Source organism: Ahaetulla prasina, chromosome 2 (genome assembly GCF_028640845.1).
Source record: "Ahaetulla prasina isolate Xishuangbanna chromosome 2, ASM2864084v1, whole genome shotgun sequence".
Taxonomy (NCBI): domain Eukaryota; kingdom Metazoa; phylum Chordata; class Lepidosauria; order Squamata; family Colubridae; genus Ahaetulla; species Ahaetulla prasina.
Window position 1 is genome coordinate 119,436,891 of NC_080540.1, and position 25,663 is coordinate 119,462,553.

A 25,663-nucleotide genomic window follows, 5' to 3' on the forward strand; every position below is an offset into this window, starting at 1 on the left:
CGGACAGGATGACGGAGGTGGGTCTTGTGGCTGTCATCTGGGAGAAGTTTGATACCGTGGCTCCCAAGGACATGGACAGGATACTGAGGAGGCTGAATGCAACCACATGTTTATTGGACCCATGTCCCTCCTGGTTGGTACTGGCCACACAGGAGGTTATACGAGGCTGGCTTCAGGGAATTGTTAATGCTTTTTTGAGGGACGGTGTCTTCCCTACCGCCTTGAAAGAGGTAGTGGTGAGACCCCTCCTCAAGAATCCCTCCCTGGATCCAGCTATTTTATCGAATTATCGTCCGGTCTCCAACCTTCGTTTTGTGGCGAAGGTTGTCGAGAGTGTGGTAGCACATCAGCTCCCTCAATATCTGGATGAAACTGTCTATCTGGACCCGTTCCAGTCCGGTTTCCGGCCTGGGTACAGCACAGAGACGGCTTTGTTCGCGTTGGTGGATGATCTTTGGAGGGCCCGGGACAGGGGTTGTTCCTCTGCCCTGGTCCTATTAGATCTCTCAGCAGCTTTTGATACCATTGACCATGGTATCTTGCTGCGACGGCTGGAGGGATTAGGAGTGGGGGGGGCACCATTTTTCGGTGGTTCTCCTCCTATCTCTCCGACCGGTCGCAGACGGTGTTGGCAGGGGGGGCAGAGATCGACCGCGAGGTGCCTCTTATGTGGGGTGCCACAGGGGTCGGTTCTCTCACCTCTCCTGTTCAACATCTATATGAAGCCACTGGGCGAGATCATCCGTGGTTTTGGGGTGCGGTATCACCTGTACGCTGATGATACACAGCTGTACATTTCCACCCCTAACCACCCCAACGAAGCCGTTGAAGTGATGTCCCGGTGTCTGGAGGCCGTGCGGGTCTGGATGGGGAAAAACAGGCTCCGGCTCAACCCTGCCAAGACCGAGTGGTTGTGGATGCCGGCATCCCGGTATAATCAGCTGATGCCATCGCATTTAAATTAGTTTTTTAAGGGATGTTTTTAATTATTGTGTGTATTTATATTTTATCTGCCTGTTCACCGCCCTGAGTCCTTTGGGAGAAGGGCGGTATACAAATTAAAATATTATTATTATTATTATTATTATTATTATTATTATTATTATTATTATTATTATTATTATTATTATTATTACTGTGGGGGGCGAGTCATTGGCTCCCACAAAGAGGATCCGCAATCTGGGCATCCTTCTGGATGCACGGCTGTCGTTGAAGAGCATATGACGGACGTCACCAGAGGAGCTTTTTATCAGGTTCGCCTGATACATCCCTTCCTAGACCGGAATTCCCTATTCATAGTCACTCACGCCCTTGTCACTTCCCACCTGGACTACTGCAACGCTCTATACATGGGGCTTCCCTTGAAGAGCACCCGGAGGCTCCAACTGGTTCAGAATGCGGCTGCGCGGGTGATAGAGGGAGCGATTTGTGGCTCCCATATAATACCTCTCCTGCGCAGGCTGCACTGGCTTCCGGTGGTCTTCTGGGTACAATTCCAGGTGTTGGTTATCACCTTTAAAGCGCAACATGGCATAGGACCGGGTTATTTACGGGACCGCCTGCTGCTACTGGTGGCCTCCCATCGACCAGTGCGCTCCCATAGAGAGGGTCTCCTCAGGGTGCTGTCAACCAGACAATGTCGGCTGGCAACAACCAGGGGGAGGGCCTTCTCTGTGGGGGCTCCAACCCTCTGGAACGAGCTACCACCAGGGATCCGCCAACTCCCTGATCTCCGGACCTTTCGACGCGAGCTGAAAACGTTTCTGTTCCATCGCGCAGGACTGGCCTAATGGTTTTTAAATGGGTTTTTTATTGGATTTTATAATTTCCAGCCAAATTTGAATCTTTGTCTTTTAAATTGGTTTTAATTTTTGTATCAGTTGTTTTATTCTGGCTGTAAACCGCCCTGAGTCCTTTGGGAGAAGGGTGGTACAAAAATAAAAATAAACTGTCTAGTGGACATCCAGAGGTTTCTGTCCCAAATCTGGCAGTACTACTGCCTGCTATATTCTGATAACTGTCTCATGGAGTTGTTTCCTGCTTACCACTCCTAGTCATGCATGCTAATATTTGTATTTATACCTATGTATATTGTGTATCCAGTCTTCTAAAAAAGCAGCCTCATCCAGTTAAATATTCCTGAGGCAAATGTTTAAGACGAAAGAAATCTCTTTATGGATTGAACTTCATCTCAATCATGTTGTACTGTTTTTTTTACATATTCTTCCCATCTTTTGATCCATTAATTTCAATGTACTATTAGAATTAATTTTTTATTCTGCTGATTAGTCTGACCCCTTCAAATACCATATTTTTGGAAGTATAAGACTCTCTGGAAGTATAAGACTCTCTGGAATATAATACGCACATTAGTTTTTAGGGAGGAAAACAAGAAAAAAAAATTTCCCTCTGCCTACCAGCTTTCATCGGTATTCATCTGGTTAGCGTCCTGGTAGCAAATAGCAAACAGCCTGGTCAGCTTCACCATATTGTCACAGCCTGATTCAGCACGAGCAGCTGATTGGCAGTGGATCAGTGGAATACTCCCAATCAGCTGTTCCAGGCTGCAGGGATCACCACAGACCATTGCTGCCTCCATGCCTCACGTTTTTGGCCTCTGTGCCTGTTTTTGAACTCTGAATGCTCCGTTTTAGACCTGTTCCAGGCTGCAGGGATCACCACAGCACATCGCCGCCTATCATCGCCTCTGCTCATAGTGTTTTCGGCCTCCACATGCCCCATTTTTTGGCCTCCGCGCGTCGTGTTTTTGGGCGGTTCCAGGAGGAGAGGATCAGCGACAATCGCTGCCACCTGGAACCACCCGAGGCCAAAAACGTGTGGAGGCCAAAAACGTGAAGCACAGAGGCAGTGCTTGGTGGTGATGTGCTGTGGTGATCCATGCAGCCTGGAATGGGTCTAAAACAGAGCGTTCAGAGACTGAAAACATAACACATGGAGGTTGAAAACAGCCAAAGGGTGGGGTCGGTGGGTGGGCAGGGCTACATTTGGTGTATAAGATGCACCCAAATTTCCACCCTCTTTTGGGGGAGAAAGTGCATCTTATACTCCAAAAAGTATGGTAGATTGTTTCTTTAATTATACTTAACTTCCTTATGGTATATTAATATACCATTAGCCAAATTTTACAGAAATACATGCAGTAGTATCTGAATGACTACAATTGGGTATAGTAACCCCATATCAACAGACCATTATGACATTTTTCTCTTGAGTGAAAGAACTCTATTCACAATGAGCTTTGTGGTTTTTGATTATCTTTGTGGGAAGGTATATTTGTTCCTTTAATAAAGATCCTTTTTCTAGCAGTACATGTGAAGAGATTTTCTGGTTTTAAAGAAGTGCAAAGCTTAGCTTAACCAAATCAGTTGATTTTTGCTTCTGTGTGGCTATCAAAGTTAATATGAGATAAAACAAGAAACATGTTTTATGAACTATACATGCATTATAGAAAGCAACTACTGCAGCAAGTCAATGCAACTGATTTTACATTAAGATATGAGCACACAACCTGTGTAGGATTATGGTAAAATTCTCACAGATTCTCAAATTCTTCTGAGTTTCAGAAACAATGGACAGTTAAATCAATTCTTATGATTTGTATTTTTCTTTTGAAAAGCTTGAATAGCATTTTTCAATATTACAGAATATATAATTCTGTCTGTTTCCTTCTGTCCGATTCCTGTTCCAAAAGAAGAAATCCAGCTAGGCCTCTGCCCCAATCAGCTGGCAGTCGGGAAGGAAAAGGTTTTGGGAAGCTTGTTCTGGAGCTGCCACTTTTGCATGCAAGGAGCTGGCTTCCTCAAAGCCTAGCAAGAACAAGGACAGGCCTGCAATCTCCCAACTGCCAGCTGATTGGGGCAGAAAGCTTCAGAAGCAGCTGCCATTTCTGCAAGGAATTGTTGGCGCACTGAAAATAGTGGCCACTTCTGGATGGCAGCCAGGTGGTCCAGGGATGATTAGCCTTACCTAACATGAGGTTCACAGATCTTCAAAAGGTAAGTGTGCAATGGCTGAGGGAGGGGAGCAGTGCCAAGATCTATGGGTACACAGTGGGGTGGGTTGTTGGGAGAGAGGCTGTGTGTGTGTGTATTGCAACATTTCTGTGGTCAATCATAAGGGCAAATGACCTTGGGGGCATTGCAACGGCCATAAATTCAAGAGTTTTTGGAGTCTGTCGTAACTTTGAATGACCAGTTGTATCTTGAATTTAAGTGATCAGTTGTATCTTGAGGACTACTTGTATGATACTGCATGCATGTTATAGAGAAGTAGGGCTTGGATCTTAATTTGTTTACCATTTTTCTGGTTATGACCTCACTAAAGTTAGTGAGCAGTGATTTCACTACTCAATTTGCAATTGAACTGAAATTAACAATTAAACTTTGCAAAGAAATGTATTCAGCTCACTAAAGTGGTTATGCTGCCTTATTATTGTAGCTTTCTGTATTGTAGTTACATGTGGAGGGAAAAAAATCCTTGACATGGAAACTGATTTTTGATTAAGATCATTTTGAAGGAAGAGCTGAATTAATATTTTAACTATCAAAGGAAAGTACATGGATTAATATTTTAACTATCAAAGGGGAAAAATAATACTTACATAAAATAAATGTCCTCTTGATAAAAAATGAGCTTATTGACACTATTGGTCCCTTAATTATGCAAGACCTTTCTTTTTTTGTTTCTTTTGGTAATCTTTCATATATTTCTACAAAGACTCAAAAAGCACACATTCAGATTCTCCATTTTGTTTCCAGAACAGAAATTTAATCTAATATACATATTCCTAGGTACAATAATAACCAGAATATGCCTATTGAAAAAAGTTAAAAGGTAATTTTTCTCCTAGCTTTGATCAGCTTGAGTTCCAAATAAAAACAAACGCTCATTATTTCTACACAAAACTAGAGTTTAAAAAGTTGAGGTTCAATGAAGAGAAAGAAGATAGCAACAGTAATCGAAAACAGGAAAGCAGAAATTCCAGTAGGACTTACTGTTGCTGATCCGGGAAATGCACCAAGTGCCTGCTAGAAAGGAAACAACACACAAAGCCCCTCCAACAAGAAGTCCAGAAGGCTGTGCTGCAAGTTCTTCAGTTGCTCCTGGATATAACTTAGTAATTCAGAACTGGCCAGAAGGACATGTCATCTTCAGGCAGAGGTCAATCATTAGCTCAAGGCTTAAGATAAAAGAGAATCTTACCCCTCTACCAAAATCAAACTGCCATAGTATTGCAGAGTAGGATTACCTACATATAAAATTTCACAGAAAACAAAGATAACCAACTGACATTAGGAAGTAAGGAAGAGGCAAACGTATATGGTCAAGGAGTTCTTGATTTCCCCTATAACGTACTGGGACGGAGAACCCCATTACACACAATTAGAGGATGTGAACATGCACAACAGGATCCAACGTCCACAGAAACTAAAGACTTGTCACCTAAGGAATCAACATATATTAAGGTCACATATAGAATCAATAGCTTTCCCCACACAGCAAATTAGCTCTGCTTCTACCCTCCCAGTTTATGTTTGGGCTCAAAATGACCCCCATGTTCACAACTTTCACTAGAACCTCATATTCATAACTCTCACCAAGACATCATCTACAGCCTGAACTGCAACAGAACAAGTGCATGTTTTCTCCTTGTGAGGAGTTTGTCTTTGGAAAAACTTGCATTTACTGGAAGGTTAAGGACAATTCTTTTTTTGCTTTTTTTTAAAAAAAAAACATCCTCCCTCTGTGCAGACAGAACACACACAAGAAGCTCTAGTGTGGAATGCCACTGCTGTCAATAAGGACATCTCCAAAAAAAAACCCCAACATGGTTTTATTTAGTGCTCAAACTCTGGACTCTTCTCTTAGCCTCTTAAAGTCCAAATTAAGTCTACAAATACCTGGACTCTGTAGCAAAACTGTAGAACCCAGAAAAACAAATGTTGTGTTCACCCCTATTTGTTCAACATTATTCTTTTACATTTGGAAATGTAAGGCAGAAAGCCTGGAATGCTGGTGCTTCCTAAGAGCTTTGCTATTGGGCTTCAGCTACAGGTGGTGCTGCAGGCATATCAGTCCCACTTCGCAATGGATCAGCCTTGGAGAAGTTAGTCTCCAAAATGTGGCGCTGAAGATGCCGCACCCACTCCTCTTGGATGGAGAGGGGTCCTTGGAACTCCACTTCACAAAATCTGCAGAAAGAACAAAGTATCTATTGGTGTCGGTCTGAATGCCAAAGAGTGAAACTTTATATATGCAAAAAGTCAATTGAGATTCCCAATATATGTCTTTGTTTCTAAAGAGGTTTCAAAAAAGAAAAATTGTCTGAGGTCACACAGATGCATGGTGTAGCCACAGATATTCCTACGATTAATATTGTGAATTCAGGAATTAATACAACAGAAGAATGAGACAAACCTGCATTTTAGCGTGTAGATGTTGCCCACAAATTTCACCAAGGAAGTTTGTGGTGGCCTAGGAACCAAAGAGGGCACTGGTCTTACTCTGGGGGCTGGCTGGCGGACCTCTTCAGCCCTCTGTTGCAAGTCAGTGGATTCGTCTTCCCTATGTAGAGGAGCCTCAATGGGCTTAGCCTGCCTCCGTTCAAACTCTAATAAAGAGAAAGGTTCAGTTCAGAAAGTGTGATGGAATATAGTAAATCAATTGCAGCTGAGATAGAGGTTGAATAAAAATAACTTTTTGAATATTACATGTATTTGGGAAAGCCAGTGCTGGAAAGGGGGATAAGAAAATGAAGGGAGTCTGAAAGTCATGTCAGATTTTTCTAAACAACTCTGCCCATTTCGGAATACAACATTATCTGAGCTTTTAACCTAACAATCTCTTGATTAACCTTACTCAAGTCTTTTGCTGGAACTACTCAAACCATTTGAACCATCAGGCACAGGCAGTGAGGCATTTACAAACTACGATAACTCAAATCTCTGCCAGTATACCCACCTCCCCACAAGGAAGCTAGTGCCTCCTCTACCAAGGCCTTTCTCTCCAGCAAGCTTTGCAATACATCTTTTGCTGGCAATCTAAGAGCAATGACTCACTGTTGATGTTATGCTGATGATGCTCTTCCACCTTTACAAGCGACAAAGGAGACGTGATTGCAGGTCGCTCACTGCTGCCACAACCATCCACAGCCTTACTGTGCTCGTTTGGCATCATTTCCCCACTTAGGCTTCTGCTCATCAGTGAAGGACTGCCTGCCTGCAGGCTCAGAGCAACTCTCTTCCCAGAGGCATCACCATCACGCAGGTGAGCAGCGTTGCGGAACTTCTTTGCAAAGGGCCGGCCACCTTGGATGTAGCTGCGATAGGCTCCAGCTTTCTGGGGGCGATGCTTGATCCACTCACTTAAAGTCTCAATTGGGGATCCGTTCACACACCATTCAGTTACTCCAAACTGTCTGAGATGTGCCCGGGCATGGCTGGCTAGTGCTTTGCGGTTCTCAAAGTAGAGGCCACAGAGTTCACAGCAGGCTTCACTGGCTGGAAGCAGAAAAGGCAGGGAGCTAGACTGAGCAAAATCCTCAATAAAGGACTTAATCAGCAGTTCAGGATTTGAATGATATCCTTACCTGTTCCATCTCATGATTTCTATGTCTCCCTAAATATCACTCAGAACTAAGGCTTTTGAAAAGTTCTGTTTGAAATCACTAAAGCACTGCTTTCTCCGACTCTTAACTTCCTACTTACAAGCTAAGTAAATTCACTATTCTTTGTATGAAAACAGTTATGCTGCAAATACCTTTGGCCACTTTGAGGGCATGGAACTATGGTTGAAATACAGTAATTTATTTATTTGTTTGCTTAATACTCACTTCTGCAAATGATGAAACTTCTTTATCAACCATGGTGAGAGGGTGGGAGAATTAAACATACAGAAAGGAAGAAAGATATGCTCACAATTATACACCTTAAAACTATCCCAATAGATAATGATTTGCACTAAAGAGCTTATACAAAACTGCTAAGTATACTACTACTACAGGCTTAAAGTTGTTATAAAACAAAATAAAATACCCAGATGTACTTTTGCGTCTGTTGTCTGGTTTACTATTTAACCATCCCATCTTTTTCACTCCACCAAGTCAGAAAGCAATTCAATTTCACAAAGAAAAGCCCAGTCATAGAATTCCAAATTTTATCTGAATCCCACTCAAATCCCCTCCCTGTACTTCGATAGCACTTACATGTATGAGTGGGCTTTTCATGCAAGAGCTTGGCTTTGAATGGTAATTCAGTCTGGATATAGGTTTTATGCTTCATTTCATGGCCACTCAGTCGTTCATCTGATAGTGGCCGTTTAGCAGAGAGTGGTGCTAGGAATCCCTCCTGTGACTTGAGTAGTGACAAGGACATATCCCGACCAAGATTGGGTTTTCCAGTCTTTCCGCCCAGTGGAGACAATGTCATGGGCTGCAGAATTTTCCCAGGTGATTTAGGATCATCGTCTCCCATAGCTGTGGGAAGCTCAATGCTCATTGTGTTTGGCTCCTTCTTTATCAAGCACGGCTTGTTCTTTTTCTTTATGATTTCACGTAGTGTATCAATGGGAGATCCATTGACTGACCATTCAGTTACTCCCATCTGACGTAAGTGAGACCTGGCATGGCTAGACAGCCCCTTCCGGTTCTCAAAAAACTCGCCACAAAATTCACAACGAATTTCCCGGACAGGGTCTGCACGAGCAGCTTAGATAAAGACACAAGGAAAATGTTTTAACAAACAAGGAACTAGCCGTAAATCAAACCTCTCAAAACACTCTTATTTATTTTTACAGCATTTTTAAGTCACATAAGGGTGGGAAGATCTAACTATATTTATGCTTCAACCATTTGCAACTTGTAGGATAGCTGTTCTCCAATATTGCCAACTTTTAGATATGAGGGTCAGAATTGTCAGCAAGCAATATGCTGATTGGAGAATTCTAGTATTTATAGATATCAGGAGGGCACTCAGTTTGGGGACAGCTATTCTAGAATGATTGGGTGTTTGGACCTGTATTTTGTCAATTACTAAATGTTTTAAACCACCTTGCTTTATTAAGAAACTGTCAAAAAACAAAATGATCCTTTTCCACAGTATAAAATACATCTGCATACACAGATAAAGTTGTCAAAATGGCATGCAGGCTTGTTATCCAAAATTCACTGCTTAATAAAACAAAAACAAAAACATGAAAACTCCCATGAAATTTGGTTCCACTCAGACATGCATCACACAACTAGGCATCCAATACCCACTTACAGAGATTAAGTGGAGACATCTCATCCCGTGGTGACCAGGCTCTGTCAGATAGATGCGATTCATTATGAAGTCCGCCAGATATCATTTCCCGTTTGATTTCCATTCGTAATTGGTCTTGCTTCAATTTCTTATGCAAAGAAGAAGGAAGCCCGGAGAATATTTTTCTAGCAGTTGGGGGAGGAGAAGAGGTAGGCGAGTGCCCCATAGGGCTCCCTGGCTGCTGTGCCTTTTTAGAGATCCCAGGCATGTGACTTTCTCCTGGGCTACAGGGTTCCAGAGAGCCTCCAAGAACAGACTGGGTCATTGACTTCTGACTATGTGCTGGGGAACTCGAGGTACTGGTCCGAGGTTGAGCTCGCCTTTTCAGAATTTCTCGGAGTGTGTCAATTGGAGAACCGTTCACATACCATTCAGTCACCCCCATTTGACGTAGATGGGATCTGGCATGGCTGGAGAGCCCTTTGCGATTCTCAAAATATTCCCCACAGAATTCACATCTGATGTCCCGCACAGGTTCTGCACCAGAGGCTGAGATTAAAAAAAGAAAGAGCCACCAATAAATTAATGTGACTGGGGGAAAAATGAGCAGGAAAAAGCAGGATGATGTGGGCACCAACTATGTATTCCCGTCCAATATGGAGTATGAAGCAGGTATATAGTGCAAGGGTTTTTTCACAAGCAAAGCTGGTATTTCAGTAAATATGGCCAAAACCCCCCCACCAATAATTCCAATAAAACGCCATAAAATCTAGGATAGATATGATCAAAGTAAGGCTCCCTGTTAATATGGACAAAGAACTGAGAACAGCAGAAAATGTCCAATTAAAAAAGGGTAAACACAGCTGATACAAGATAATGTCTAATGTCAAAGCATAACACAGTTGTACAGTTTCCTTCTAATCCAACTTCATTCAGCTTTTGAGGGAAGAAGTTCAGGCATTTCCATGGCAGTTATCACACAGTCATTGTTAAAATACAAAAACCACCCATCTGGATTAAGCACACTGACTTATTGTACACTTGATCAGATAATCCCAAAGTATAAATTAATAATTATAGTTTCCATCCCATCATTCAATGTCTACATAAGTCTCCCTATCAAAGAACTTGCCCCCAGAAAGCTTGGGGGAAACCAAGTGTCCTTTATTTGCCACCATGCAATTGTCTTTAATACAAAACAATCAAAGCAAAGAGGTGCCATTAAATATGCCATGTGCCATTAAATATGGGGTGCTTGTGGCTATCAAACAATTGTTAATCACCAGTAGGAAGATACCCTTTGACTGGTTTTATCTATTTACATTAAGGGAAGAAAACAGCTATGATCTTAATCACCTTGAAGTTACTCTCCTTCATCCCTCATATGGGATGGTTAAGCATTAGTTAAAGTCCTGGTATAAATGGCAAAAGAAACAATCTTCATCCTAGTTCTCTAAAAGCTAAGACCTTATGTGTCAAAGAGAAACATATTGATAGTCAATATCCTATAGAGACTGAATACAGCCAGTGAGAGCCCTACAAAATGGAGAAGCCAGAAACCAATCCAGGGCCACAAAAAGGCTCAGGCTGAAAAAGAAAAAAATGTTTTAAATAGCACGCACGCACGCACCCACACACACACAATCTTCCCTTTACATAAGGTACAAGCTATGTGGAGTCCACACTTGTCTTTTGATATTTCTAAGCGCACAGAAACCAAGCATATCGCTGGCTCCTATCTGGGTCAAGGATTAGTTATCTATTTGGATCAAATAGAGCAAATGCCCAGAGAACGAATGGGTAACTTCAGCATATATGCAGAGGCCAGCTGGGAAAGCTTTAATATAGGACTCAGAAAAGGCTTTGAAGGGAAAGCGCAATGGAGAATGCAAGCCAGAGTATGTTTCTCCACCCCATTATTGGTTAAATAAGACATAAGGAAGGTAATGACAAGAGGTCTGCATTTCTAAATGCACAGCTCCATGTCACATAAACAAGACTAGAGGGGTAGAGGGGGAGGAGGAAGAGGAGGAGGGGACAATAGCCAGCGCTGATAGAACCTACAGAGATTGAGTGGAGCCATCTCAGCATCTGATGCCCAGTACGCACTGGAAGAAAGACCCTGTTTCCTTTGTAGACTGGCCACAAGTGACAGCCTGTGCCCATGTGGCTTCAGCTTCTTGGATGGTGGAAGGGAGTGAGGTGAGAGTATAGATGGCTGTTTGCCCAAAGGCCTTGGTGAGTGTGCTTGTTTCATGCCTGTGGTAGGTGTTGCTGTAGCTGTGCTCTTTGGGCTGTGTCCATCAGAACTCCCAATCTCCCCTAATGAGTCTCTCTCGCTATGGATGAGAGAGGAAAGACGGCCTTTGAAGTCTTCATTTTTGATGAGATCATTTAAAACATCAATAGGAGATCCTTTAGCATCTGGATTGCTCACTCCCAGGTGTCTCAGGTGGGCTCTAGCGTGACTTGACAGCCCTTTTCTGGTTTCAAACCAGGCACCACATAATTGGCAGTCAATTTCTCTGCCCGAGTCACTATCTACAGCTGCGGAAAAAAAAAACATTGATCACAAGAGATACGATTACATAAATAATGTGTTTCAAGCACCTTTTAAAACCCGAAAAGGAGTTTTCTCTAAAGGACTCGTTTTCTTAGAAAGGGTATGTTAAAACAATATTTACCTATAGGAATAATTGATATAAAACTCCAAAGGAGAGGCTTGTTATTCACCCATAGCACAGCTGCAGATTTAATAGTTAAAACAGACAATTTTACAGAAGAGATATTTAACATTTCCTTTCACTGACCCAGGTCAATTTTTCCAACAAAATTCTCTTTTGATACATAAGCTTGTTCTATCTCAGCTTAAACCAACAGGTGTTTAAGTATGTATAACTTTTGAGAATGGAATATATGTCAGATATCCAAATATCAATTGATGTCAGAAAAACCAGATGGCAGAGAGAACAGTGCTATTTGTATTTGTCTAATATTTCATGACTTGAAGCTCCTTACCAATATGGTCAGCTCAGCTAAATGACATTCAACTTGAGTGGAATTCTTCCCATAAGAACTCATTTATCCCATCTGTCCAGTTGCTAGAAACATCTTCATTTAATAAGCTTTCATTTTGACTTCAAAATAAGACGAACTGAGAACGATATTGACATACCACTTGCAATGCTATGCCTTTTATGAATTACAAAATGTAAAACTGAAAGGAGTCGTAACTTGGGTTTTGTAGAACTAATATTTTAAGAACATATTTTAATTAATTACATTTATGCCTATGACAAATGTAATACATATTCAGAAAGCCATATAAGCCAAAAAGAAAATGACAAGTTATAGTTTAAAAATCTTCTATTGGGTATGTAAAACAAAATAATATTTGAAATTTCTTCATCCAAAATAAGGACAGCATAGGTTTCTAGAACATAAAGTAGTTAGGCAAGTCATCCATTTAGAGATAAATATTAATTCAGAGCAGAGTTTGAAAATTAAAGTTTCTTGGCAACCTCTTAAGTTTTATAACTGATGCAGAATTGCACCATATTTAAGGACTGTAGTGCATATGTTAAAAGTTAAACTATTATATTGTGAACAGTGTGTCTGCCCTAAATTCATTATGAAAAGCAACAAACAGTACTTGGATACACTATGTAATTTTTAGTCAGTGAAACTAGTATGGCATTCAATGATGGGATGAATATATCAGGTTGAAATACATTTTACATAAAAATAGTGCCGTGGACTTCACTGCTGATACAACAATGAAAAGAACCACAACAGAAGCCTTATGTATTCCTTATCCACTTCCTACAAGAAAAAAATTCTCTTAGAATCCTTGCTCAAACCCATCAGACAACTGCTCTTCCTTTATAATTCTATTTACCTCAGCCTATACGCAAAACTAAATAAAATTCACTGTAACCTACCAGTAACAATAAGTGAAGAGCTGAAAAAGGCTGAATCATAGCACAGACACTAAAAACTCTCCAGTGCAAAAGAACATCAAAGAAGGATAGTGGATGGCTTATACTGTTTCTACAAATTTCACCGAAAGGCTGAATAGACTTAGCCCTGAATAGTGAAGCCAGAAATATATGCTAAATTAGTTTCAGATCAGAGAAGTTCCATTATGAGTCACAAGTCCACAAATCTTAAAATAAATCCCAACAAGGACAGCAAAAAGGAAAAATGTGCTTGTAATGGCGGGAGTTCTGTTGTGTAAAACAGGGGTCTCCAACCTTGGTCCCTTTAAGACTTATGGACTTCAACTCCCAGAGTCCCTCAGCCAGCAAAGCTGGCTGAGAAACTCTGGGAGTTGAAGTCCACAAGTTTTAAAGGGACCAAGGTTGGAGACCCCTGGTGTAAAAGATTAGAAAAAATTCTTCAGTCAGAAAACTAGTAATGCCAGCAGCACTAAAGTACTATCTTGTATTCTAACTTTGCTCAAGATTTTAGAAGGAAGCAGATGGTGTCTATAGCTGCTGGCCCTTTAATGGAGAAATATTGTTGAGTTCCAACCATAAATACACATGATCTCTGGGCACAAATAAAAAAAGGCACACACAAAAGCTTTGCAGCACAATTTGGAATTGTGTAAGTGTGATCAACCCTCGTAGGGATAAGTTGGACAAAGAGACTGCTAAATTATACAGAATTACCTCTTTTCCTGAGATAAAATATTTAGGGATTTTAAAAAAAGCAAGACCCACTTACTCCAAGAAAAACACTCCATCTAATCTTTTAGAATAGAAATCTTTGCATCAGATCAAATGCATCCTATTTGTCTTATTCACTCATAGGATGCATGTCACAATACTATAATGTACACAAGTTGCAATGTGTGTGACTTTTTGCGATGTGTGTGACTTTACCCAAGTAAAGCCAAAAGTTGTAAAATGCGTCTCCTGAGTGGGCAGTCCTGCAGGGGTTCACGCTACAAGCTAATGTGAAAGTCAAGAGCTCCCTGCAGTAGCAACCTGCAAAGCCAGCTTTCCTATTTGCAAGCAGCATCAGGATCAAACAGACTCACTTAGATTTAAAGGGCCTTCGTCCTCCAGTTGTGACCACTGTGTTTTAGGTGGACTCTGCAGAGGGCCCAACGGTAGCTTGGGGCTTTTGTCTTCAGGGTTCTTTTGTGGAGGAGAACCGGGCAGAGCAGATGCCATTTTCTTGAGTATGGGAGATCCTGGTTGGGAAACATTCTTGGGGCTGAAACCTGGAGGGGATTTGATTGCTTTGTTTACAGGTGGCTCTTGTGACCTTTCCGAAGCTTTGTCGAGAGGCAGCAGCAGTGTTGGCCGTGAGGACCCTGCAGACCTTTCTTTGGGAGAGGCAGATTTTTTGCTAAGACTTGGAGAGACGGGGCTGCTGTCCATTTTTCCCTTCTGTTTCATCAGTTCATAAAGTAAGTCGATAGGAGCTCCACTGCTCTCAGACTCAGCCACACCAAGCTGCCGTAAGTGAGAACGAGCATGGCTGGACAGGCCCTTGCGGGTCTCGAAGCAGGTGCCACAGACCTCACATTTCGTGAGGTTTGGTGCTGGAAAGAGGAGAGTGACTTATTGAGACAATGTTAAGCTTAACCCTAGACTAACTTTGCTACCACTCAGTAGACCAGAAATGTATTTATGTTATCTTGTTTGGGACCCTTCTCCATAAAACAGCCAGACTTAGCTGAAGTCTATTCTACAATAGATAAATTTGCTAAATGATAAGTGGTGGTTGCAAATTTCTTGAGCAAAAATCAAATCTCATCCATTGTGTAGCCATCACTCTGAAATATGTTCGCACATAAAACTGGTTTCAGCTGCCTTACCATAACTAAATCCTAGAAATCACACAGGATCAATTCCCCACTTTGCCTAACCATCTTAACACAACACTGTAACTCCTACTATACTTTCAAACATATTGCAAATGTAGTTTCTCATCTGCTGCTGGACAAACAGCAGTAATAGGACTCTTACTATATCAAGCTGTGTGGGGGAGAGATGAGAAATAGATTCTTCCTCAAGTTTCAACAGCATTCCATCTAATCTACTGAGGGATCAAATCTATCAGTCACTTCTTCTCCTGGATTTTTCTTTTCAAACTACCGTTATAACAATATGATATAATTTTAAGAATTGGTGCTCAAAATTAATTATTTTCCTATCCCTGTTCCTTTTGTGTTTTTTAATACATAAGCTTTTGTAAGGGAGATGTCTTGTTTTTATTTATATTTTAAGTTGCTCTTGAATTGTTTTCAACTGACGAGCAAAGCAAAATATTTTAAAGAATACAGCTATTGATTAGCTATATTAAATAAAATAAAAAAGACATGCCTATGTCTCAATCTTGTCTATGTATCGTGTCTTATGTTTCAGAAATATATGAATGAATATACAAATCAATATTTAAGATTCCTGCAAAATAAAACTTCATACAATCGTGAAAAAAACTTTGTGAATCCCCAAGTTATACTTAATCTGGAAGCATTGTGACCTACAATGTGACCTGAGTCTTACTTAGTTCCTATTAATTGATAGAGAGATTCTGGCTAAACAAACAACACACATCTCCATTGAACACACTGAATCAACACTCACACTCTCTAGATTTAATAACTGGTAGTACTTCCTTTAATATCAATAACATTCAAATAAATGACTTCAACTAAAAGTTTCCTGTATCTGGTGATGAGTACTACATATCAGTTTTGAAGTATTCCACCCGCTTCTTTTTACAGAGCTACTTAAATTCTTTGTAATGTTGGAGCTTGTTTTGTCCACAAGATTCAATTAGGATCAGGGTTTGAGCTCAGTCATTCCAATATGAAATTTCTTCTCCTTCAGCCACTCCCAAGTTGATTTCTTGGTTGCTTAGGGTTATCATGTTTCATGATCTGCATTTGTTTAAATTTCAGCTCAAGGATAAATATCCTGATTTTTTTTTGTAGAATTTGCCGATACAATCCAGAATCTACTGTTCCATCAACGAATGTCAGACTTTCAGATTCTGAAGCTGCAAAGAAGCTGCAAATGATTATCTGGCTACCATGGTTTATAGCTGGAACAAGTTTCTTTGTTGGAATGCAGTTTTCCCCCCCTCCAGATGTAATACTTCTCATGAATGGCAAACATTTCCACTGTAGTCTCATTTGTGCAAACACTTGTTCATTGTTTTTTTTAATGATGGGCTCATGAATACTGATAAGAGACAATGCAAGAATGGCTCATAGATTCTTTGTTATTACCTCTTTGTAGTTTCCCATAGTATTGTATACTTTGTTTTCAGGGTAATTTCTGCTGGACCACTCCTGAGAAGAAGAATAATGATACTAGAGTATATTTTTTCAATCTGTATGCTATCTCCCTGATCCTGGTTTGACAGAGGCCAATAACTTTGGCAATGATTTCATTACCATTTTCATCCACAAGGGCATCACCAACCTCTTTTCCAAAGTCTATAGAGATCTCTCTTGATCAGAACATGATTCATTTCCACAAACCTGGATCAGGAAGAGCAGATTCCAGTTGTGTGAACTCTCCTTTTTTTAGAGAACATCTTAGACTCATATCTGATTGTTAACTGATTTGTAGAAGCCTGATATATAGACTGGAGCATCTAAGTCAACTTACCACTTAAGAAGGTGGTAATCCTAAAACTAAAATTTACTTTTCTAAGAAAAAAACATATTGATTCAACGTGTTCAGTAAAGTTGTGGCATAGTGCACTGTTCTAGTATTGTTCATTCAGCCAGTAGTGCAGGATTGGATAATTCTACAGACATCTTCTATTATCATACTGTTTCTGTACATACAAAACGATTTGTGGCTACACTTTATAACAACAAGAAAATATTTTGAGTCTCCTTAAGTACATATATTATGGTCAGCAATTCATATCTGAAAAAGGATATTTCAGTTAGATGAATGGTAATTCTATTAATGAACAATCTATTAATTTTACAGACAATTTTGAATTATTTTTAAAATGCATGAAAATATATAGAACAGCATTTCTCAGCTCTTTCCTTAAATGCAGCAACAGCATTTAAAGATTACACCTGACTCACCCAAACAGCACCTATGGTACTCCAAAATTAAATTAAAAATTACATTTTAAAAAATTAAAAAATCCAATATATGTAAGGTTGCTAAATCTTACTTGCAAAATTTGAGGTGGGTTTCACAATCTCCTGAAATTTGTTTTTCTTTTGATATTCAGATGAAGGGTCACCTGAAGTAACTTTACAGACCATTAGAATACATTCATTATTAGAACTATTTTACTATTATTCACATAAACATTTTAAAGTGTTTTATAGATTTACTTCTGTAATATTTTATCTCAATAAATAAAAGTTTTTAATCATGAAAATTCCATATTGGACAATAAAATGTATAATTAATATTCACCCTACACATCCTTTACACAAGTTATAAGTGATCAGATATGTATTAAAAGTAAGCTGAGGCAGAGAAGAGTTTCTCCATCATGGATACCACACAGAGTTCAGTAGCAACTGTGAGAGAAGCTAGACTCACATTTGGCATCCTGGGAGTCTGCCTTGTTGCTTGAAGATTCAGGAGAGAGTGGGGTTCCTATTCGGTTTGGAATCTGATCTAGTGACCCAGCCAGAGAATTCTTCTTCTGGAGGAGTGGGGAGCTCATCGCTGAGGTAATCATCTCCTCTTCTTCCTCAGAAACCATAACTACCAAACGACAGACGGGAATATAGGAATTGAATTGAAAACTGTAGATTAGGAATGTGACAATATTAAGTAGTATATAGGCTATTCACTACTTGTCCAGATTAGTTAAGAAAAAATATTTTTCCTGATGGACATAAACTATATACTAAGCTAACAATACAATCCTATGTTCGGAATTAAGTTCCATAAAGATCAATTATATTTAGTTTTGCTGCATATGTATCTTATTAGAAAAAAATTGAACATTAAAATAGGATATTCATAATACAATCCTTATTTTTCTTCAAAATGTATATGGGACATTCAAAGGCTTTTAAAAATGAAATATGAAAAGAATATATGTACAAATACTACAAATCAGATTAATCCATTATACATAAATATAACAGCCAGCTAAATTTAAAAACTTGAAACATTCAAACCCAAAGGAACAAAATAAAAATACTAGAGATAATTAAATAATGTTTTTATTTTGGTAAATAAAAAAACAGATTGTTTCCTTGGGTAGAAAGTCATAAAATATTTTTAATCACTGGATGAACTAAACAAATTTATGAATGAACGGCAATATAACATCTGAAATCCTCACTTAGATGCCAGTTTCAATTTCATAAAACTAATTCCTGCTTGTACATTTGAATATAAGAAAAGCCCTGTGAGATCAGGCCCAAGGCGCATCTTGTATAGCAGGTTCTGACACATAAGTGACCAATTTGATTCATTTCTCATTCTGGATTGGAGAATGATAGCCTCTTTCTACTACCTTATTCTCTGCAATTAGTTTATAAAGAATGCTGCCTACAGCCAAGGGAGTGGTTAAAAGCCATTAGCATTAATATTCATAACCTTCATGGGTTTGTTCAATCCCCTTTTAAATCCAACTATATTGGTTGCCCATTCTACAACTACATTCTACATTCTACAACTACTGACAGTGATTAATTATGCTGTGTCTGAAAAAGTATCTCCTTCTTTTGCCCACAATCTCTTTGGATTTAGTTTCAAAATACCTCATTCAATAGCATCTACAATTCTGTTAAGCATATAAAAATTCAGTGCACACATAGAGGAAAAATTGTAACAATAAAATCTAGTTAATTGAAATAATTACCTGAAGGTCAATATGCCAATTACACAACTTACAAAATATAATTTGTAACTGGTAAAATAAAATAAAATAAAATAATTTGAAAAAAGATGTTGGGGAAAAAATTACAAAGGTAATGTTTACTCATAATGGAGGGGGGAAACTTTCAATCAGAACTGTGCATGAACCACGGTTCTATTAAAGCAAAGAGTTAGTATGGTGTATTGAAACCCACTCTCCCACTCAGCCATAAAGATCACTGGGTGACTTTGGATCTTCACTACTTCAACCTACTTTATTTCATAGGTCTATTGTTAAACAATTTATCCTACCCTAAGTTCCATGGAACAAAAGCAGGGTAAGAATGTACTTAATAAAACGTATTTTAAAATAACTTCTGGGTAAATATACGTAGGGTCAAATACAAAGAAGAACATTGAGACACAATAGTAAGTTTAAGGATCTTCTATTAAATAAAACAGATTCGATTATCACTACACATCACAGATAATTATATTTTATAAACTCAGGAAACTAACCGAATCAACAGCACATCAAAATATAATTACTTTGTTGTATTATTTTATCTTCTATTGCAGTTAGCTTTAAAGATAGAATGAATCATTCTGGAGTGTTTAAACTCTCGGGCATACATGAAGCAATTACCACAGCACTAACATCTTATATCTTTATTCCCAGTGTAACCAGTCCCTTTCGTATGCCTTTAGGTTTTCAGCTAGATTAGTTAATAAACATATTTTAAAAGGATTCTCAAATCCATCAGAAGACCGATATGGAGGCAGCTTTAGAGCTGAGACGATGAGGAAATAGTAACAATTGAGTGTTGACGATCATCCTCACCACCCTCCTCTCCCCCTCAAGGACAAAGATGCTTGATAAAACCAACTCTCCTCCAAATCCCCCGCATTCCAGGCAGGGAGCAGCCGCGACAGGCGCTGGCCAGTGGCTGCGGGTGCTGCAAGCTGAAGGAAAAGGCGGATGAATGAAGGCTGACCACTGTTGTCGTTGAAGACTGGGGAACCGAGCGAGGCCTTGACAGAAAAGAGATCCTGGCCTGCGATCGGAAGGGCTAGGAGAAACGGGGCGCAGCTACTTGTCACTCAGCCCTCTCCGACACCTCCCTCCAGGGAGCAAACAGCGCCGCGATCTCTTCGGGCGCAGCCCGGGCTGATCCGGAGGCCGGGAAAGGGGATATCGGAAGAGGGAAGCGACATGTAAGCTGTCACGCCGAGCTCGGCCTTCCTACTGGGCAAGCCGAGTTTCCCTCCCCTCCCCCACTTTTTTTTTTTGTTTTGTTTTAACTTCCAGGGTCTTACCGGCCTCCGAAGTTGGCCCCGCACCCTCTTCCTCCTCTCGGAGCCGCAACGCCGCCACCGCTTTTGTCGCCTTGGGCTGAGAGAGGGTGGAGGCCGCCATCTTGGCTCCGGCACATGCAGGGCGGCAGCGAGGCGGGACGGTGGAGCGCCGAAAACTCCAGCTGAGATAGATCAGCTGAAGTAATCGAGCGCCGAGCCACGCTAGAAAAGCCAGCCCCGGTAGAGCCAAGAAGTATCCCTAGATCGGGAGCCACCCACGATCTTTCTTAACAGCCAAGCTAGAGATTGAAGGGGAACCATTCCAGCACTGAACTACCGATTTGTCCAAATCCATATAAGGAAAGGGAAATTCAGCTTACTGTTCTAGCAGACCAAAGGAGTAACTAATCACAATTTAAGCTCGCTATAATGCTGTGGGATTTGGATAAATTAATCAGTTTAGCTGAATTCTTAAGCAGAAATGTTTTCCAGATTCTACCCTAAAGAACGTAGCATCATTAAAACAACTGATACATCTTTATTTATGAACAGATAGCATGTCTAAATCACAGCTTTTATGAAATTAGCAAACACGTAGAATTTAATTCATTCAGTACTTATCCGAAGGTCAGACTGCTTTCAGAACTATAAAAAGAGGTGAGGAATTTCATAAAAATTATTATCACAGATATACATGAATTCTGGGATTAGTAAAGCTTTAAAGTACATATATTTTGTGAGAAGCATTTGCTTGAAAATTCTGAGGAATAATGCAATGGAATTTCTGAACAATTACTAAAAAATTACAAGAGATGTCAATGATGCCATCAGGAGCCAAGATTGATTTGAGGGGGAAAAAATATTTCAGTGCCACAAAACAGTTATTTCTTTCAAAAGATTTTTTTAATCAAACATCTAAATCCAAACTACAAATGATTCTTTTGTACTATAGCACACCTATCTGTCACAACTGCCAACGTGGCTACTGGAACTTCCCATTATTATGAAATGCTCTTCCAAAGACATGTGTCATGACCACTATTTTTACATGGGTTTCGTTGTATTTTATTTAGGAAAAAGGATATTGTAGCATGAAACCTAATGAAATTGTGTTTCAAACCAAATTCTCCTACTACATGTACCAAGTCTCTAAACTGATTCCTGGCCTAAAATTCTGACAAATGGCTAAACGTGATAGATTACTAGGTACTTGTACTTGTCAAAATTACTACTCATCACAGTTCTGTAAATGGATGGTTTTCTGTCAGCTGGGGAGAGGGCAAACTTTTCTCTATGGTAAATGAGGAATTTACAACTGCACACCACAACTGAGATAACCAGGATAGTAATATGGCTCCAAATGTATGCTGATTAATTTTTCTGCTGGTTGACTGGTAGAGAGGTATAACTTTAACTGAGTCATAACAAAAAGATCTTTGCCTAATTTTTTTCTATTAAGATGCACTAATCACAGTCTTTCTTCCAATAATGTGGTCATATTTATTAAAGTTGTAAGCTCTTCAACGCTTTCTTCACTTTTTCAAAATAGCAGGTACTCTATATTTTAATACATATTCATATACACATTGCAGCTCTAGACTTCTATTCCATACCCATTTACCAAAAAATAAGCCCTATGAAATTCACTGGGTCTTGCTTCACAAAAGACACAATACAATTGACTTTTGTATGTAAGAAAAATAGATTATATTATTGTATTACAATCTTACATTTACCAAGAATTCCTAATGAGATGAGATTTATTCCTATGTAAATGCAGATTAAAGAACTGAATTTATTTAATAGACAATAATAAAATTATTTTTAGGTTTTGATTAATCAGAAATACCGAACAGTCTATATTTAAATTACTGAGATATTGGAAATGGTAGTTTTTTAGTTTGTTTTTAAAATGTAATAATGGAGCATCATATATTGAGAAGTAAAAGCTAGCCTCAGAAAATGTATTTTAAAAATATGCTTGCTGATGTTTGGATTCCTAGACTTTCTTAGAAAATACAAATACTATACAAGTAGCCCCCAACTTACAACAGTTCATTTAGTGACCTTTCAAAGTTACAACAGCATTGAAAAAAGTGACTTGTGACTGCAGAAGTGGCTGGCAAGTGCTTGCGCATACACTTGCCCACCACTCGGACAGAACTATCCCTTGTGTCCCCTCCATTCCCACCCCCATCCCCCGCTGGTCCACAAAGCTGGAAAGGCTGGGGAACTCTGGTGTACAGAATTCCAGCTAAAAGCCTAGGTATGGTGTCAGCTGCTTATATCAGTTCCTACACTCTTTCATGTATTATAGCAGGTCCAAAAGTTGTTCAAGTGCAGAAAATGTGAATTCAGATATATTTACTTACTAGTAGAATTGTAGGCTAAATATTAAAAAAAATGTTTGCCAATAGTAAGTAAATGGAGCAACTCTTTGTGACACTCTTTGGATGTGGAATGCCTAACCTCCTGGGAATAAAACTGATAATGGTAGAACTTATATGCTACTTCTGATAATAAAGAAAGCATTTTTCCAAATACTAATTGCTTAAAAATAGAAAGGTCTGTGCTTTCAAATATTCCTTGAAGCGTTATCTCAATAAGTTTCCTGTTGTGGTAACCAGAATAAAGGATTAGTTGTCCCTTGATTTAATCTAACAAAGCTCTTAAATTCAATTTGCCACCTCATCAGCTGGAATGTCTGTTTTTTATGCTCTCATTTTGCAGGCCTATTAAACTCTCAGGATGAAAGTTCATTCCCTTTCCAGATATATAGATATTTGCATAATATATCAGAAGTAGCATAATTTGAGCCTGGTCATTTGGCCATTTGTGAGTACTTCGGGTTGATTTCTTCAATGATCCATAGGTTTAATTTCTTGGCTGTCTATGGCATTCTCAGGAGTCTTCTCCAACAACAGAAGTCAAAGTCATTAATACTTTTCCCATCTTGCTTCCTTAAAGTCTATTTTTAGCTTTTACAGAGTGTCATAGGAATACTATACAAGTAGCCCCCAACTTACAACAGTTCATTTAGTGACCTTTCAAAGTTACAACAGCATTGAAAAAAGTGACTTGTGACTGCAGAAGTGGCTGGCAAGTGCTTGCGCATACACTTGCCCACCACTCGGACAGAACTATCCCTTGTGTCCCCTCCATTCCCACCCCCCATCCCCCGCTGGTCCACAAAGCTGGAAAGGCTGGGGAACTCTGGTGTACAGAATTCCAGCTAAAAGCCTAGGTATGGTATCAGCTGCTTATATCAGTTCCTACACTCTTTCATGTATTATAGCAGGTCCAAAAGTTGTTCAAGTGCAGAAAATGTGAATTCAGATATATTTACTTACTAGTAGAATTGTAGGCTAAATATTAAAAAAAATGTTTGCCAATAGTAAGTAAATGGAGCAACTCTTTGTGACACTCTTTGGATGTGGAATGCCTAACCTCCTGGGAATAAAACTGATAATGGTAGAACTTATATGCTACTTCTGATAATAAAGAAAGCATTTTTCCAAATACTAATTGCTTAAAAATAGAAAGGTCTGTGCTTTCAAATATTCCTTGAAGCGTTATCTCAATAAGTTTCCTGTTGTGGTAAGCAGAATAAAGGATTAGTTGTCCCTTGATTTAATCTAACAAAGCTCTTAAATTCAATTTGCCACCTCATCAGCTGGAATGTCTGTTTTTTATGCTCTCATTTTGCAGGCCTATTAAACTCTCAGGATGAAAGTTCATTCCCTTTCCAGATATATAGATATTTGCATAATATATCAGAAGTAGCATAATTTGAGCCTGGTCATTTGGCCATTTGTGAGTACTTCGGGTTGATTTCTTCAATGATCCATAGGTTTAATTTCTTGGCTGTCTATGGCATTCTCAGGAGTCTTCTCCAACAACAGAAGTCAAAGTCATTAATACTTTTCCCATCTTGCTTCCTTAAAGTCTATTTTTAGCTTTTACAGAGTGTCATAGGGAATACTATGGCCTGCAAAATTCTGATCTTCATAAGTATAGACACATCACAGAACTTGAGTATCTTTTCCAAGGCCTTCATAGCTGTTCTACCAAGTGCTAGTCTGCAGCATATTTCTTGACTGCTTGTTCTTTTATTGTTGAAGGTTGATCCTAAACTGCTTTTTATGTTCTATCTCCCACTTTTATATCTTCATTGTAAATTGTAAGGTTGGTTGTTCTACTTCTTGACAATTAGTTTGGTCTTCTTTAATTTTTTTACTGAGCTCTTTTAATACTAGGGATTGCAGACCCTTTGTGTTTTTAGCTATCAGAATAGTGTCATCAGTATAGTGCAGGTTATTGATTTTTCTTCCTGCAGTTTAAAACCATGCTCATCATCTTCCCATCCAGCTTCCATTAATATATATTTGGCATATAGGTTGAATAAATAAGAGGAAATCATGCAGCCTTGTTGCACTCCTTTGCTGATCTAAAGCCAGTCTCTTTCATCAAGCTCTGTCCATACTGTGGCTTCCTGACCTATACATAAGTTTCTCATGAGGACAATGAGATGTTCTGGGATTCCAAATTTTTCTCAGCACTTTCCACAACTTGACATGATCCAACACAATCAGAGGCTTTTCTCTAATTGATGAGGCATACACTGACCTCTTTTTTGTATTCTTTGGCATCCAGCATGCATCAGCAATAACTTCTCCTACTTTTTGGCCTTTTCTAAAGCCAGATTGAACATCTGGCATCTCTTTTTCCACCCAGTATAGGGCTCTAATTGGTATTAGATGATTATGTCTCCATATTAATTTTACCAGGGAAGTGTTCCTTAATTAATGTTTTTATTTTCAAAAATAAGTCTAACATGGCTTTTCCTGAAATCATTATCATTATTATCATCATTATCTCATCTTTATTATCCATATTTCATATGTTGCTTGTATATCCATTCCATAACATACTATAAAAGTCTGGTTTAAAAACACTATAAAGGTTAAAATTTATTACTTAAATATTAGTAAAAAAATTAATAAGGATTGCATTATGTCATCAATGCTTGCTTTTCAAACAATTCTAGCTTTGACACTTTGAAAAGTTACCTACTGATTTATTATAGTGTGAATATGGTTCAACATTTCACAGACTGAAACTGACTTACCACCATCTCTTTAAATTGTTTTTTGCCAGCAATAATCTCAAGATAATTACATATACCGTGGCTTGGTCATTTTCCATATAATGAGCATGTGTTATTGGTCATGTTACAAATTAATGCCTTCATCACATTTGTACTTTTCTCTTCTAAAGCAGAACCAGGCA

At 39.2% G+C, this 25,663-nt stretch overlaps 1 protein-coding gene across 9 annotated transcripts in view; it reads right to left on the reverse strand.

Annotated features, from left to right (window-relative positions):
* Nucleotides 1–4,909: 4,909 nt before the first annotated feature.
* WIZ (WIZ zinc finger) overlaps nucleotides 4,910–25,663 on the reverse strand; it is an 85,010-nt gene continuing 64,256 nt past the window's right edge. For 3 of the 9 annotated variants that reach the window (XM_058167147.1, XM_058167146.1, XM_058167145.1), the window contains 10 exons: nucleotides 17,804–17,971; nucleotides 17,424–17,504; nucleotides 14,305–14,814; nucleotides 11,945–12,004; nucleotides 11,325–11,807; nucleotides 9,282–9,809; nucleotides 8,225–8,725; nucleotides 7,080–7,520; nucleotides 6,439–6,631; nucleotides 4,910–6,212 (listed from right to left, as the gene is read on the reverse strand). In XM_058167147.1, the coding sequence (XP_058023130.1) occupies nucleotides 6,056–6,212; nucleotides 6,439–6,631; nucleotides 7,080–7,520; nucleotides 8,225–8,725; nucleotides 9,282–9,809; nucleotides 11,325–11,807; nucleotides 11,945–12,004; nucleotides 14,305–14,814; nucleotides 17,424–17,504; nucleotides 17,804–17,971 (3,122 nt within the window). In that variant the 3' untranslated portion in view covers nucleotides 4,910–6,055. Of the gene's footprint in view, nucleotides 6,213–6,438; nucleotides 6,632–7,079; nucleotides 7,521–7,852; nucleotides 7,873–8,224; nucleotides 8,726–9,281; nucleotides 9,810–11,324; nucleotides 11,808–11,944; nucleotides 12,005–14,304; nucleotides 14,815–17,423; nucleotides 17,505–17,803; nucleotides 17,972–25,663 lie in introns of those variants that run through there. The other 6 variants (XM_058167143.1, XM_058167144.1, XM_058167152.1 and 3 more) reach the window with 5 other exon arrangements.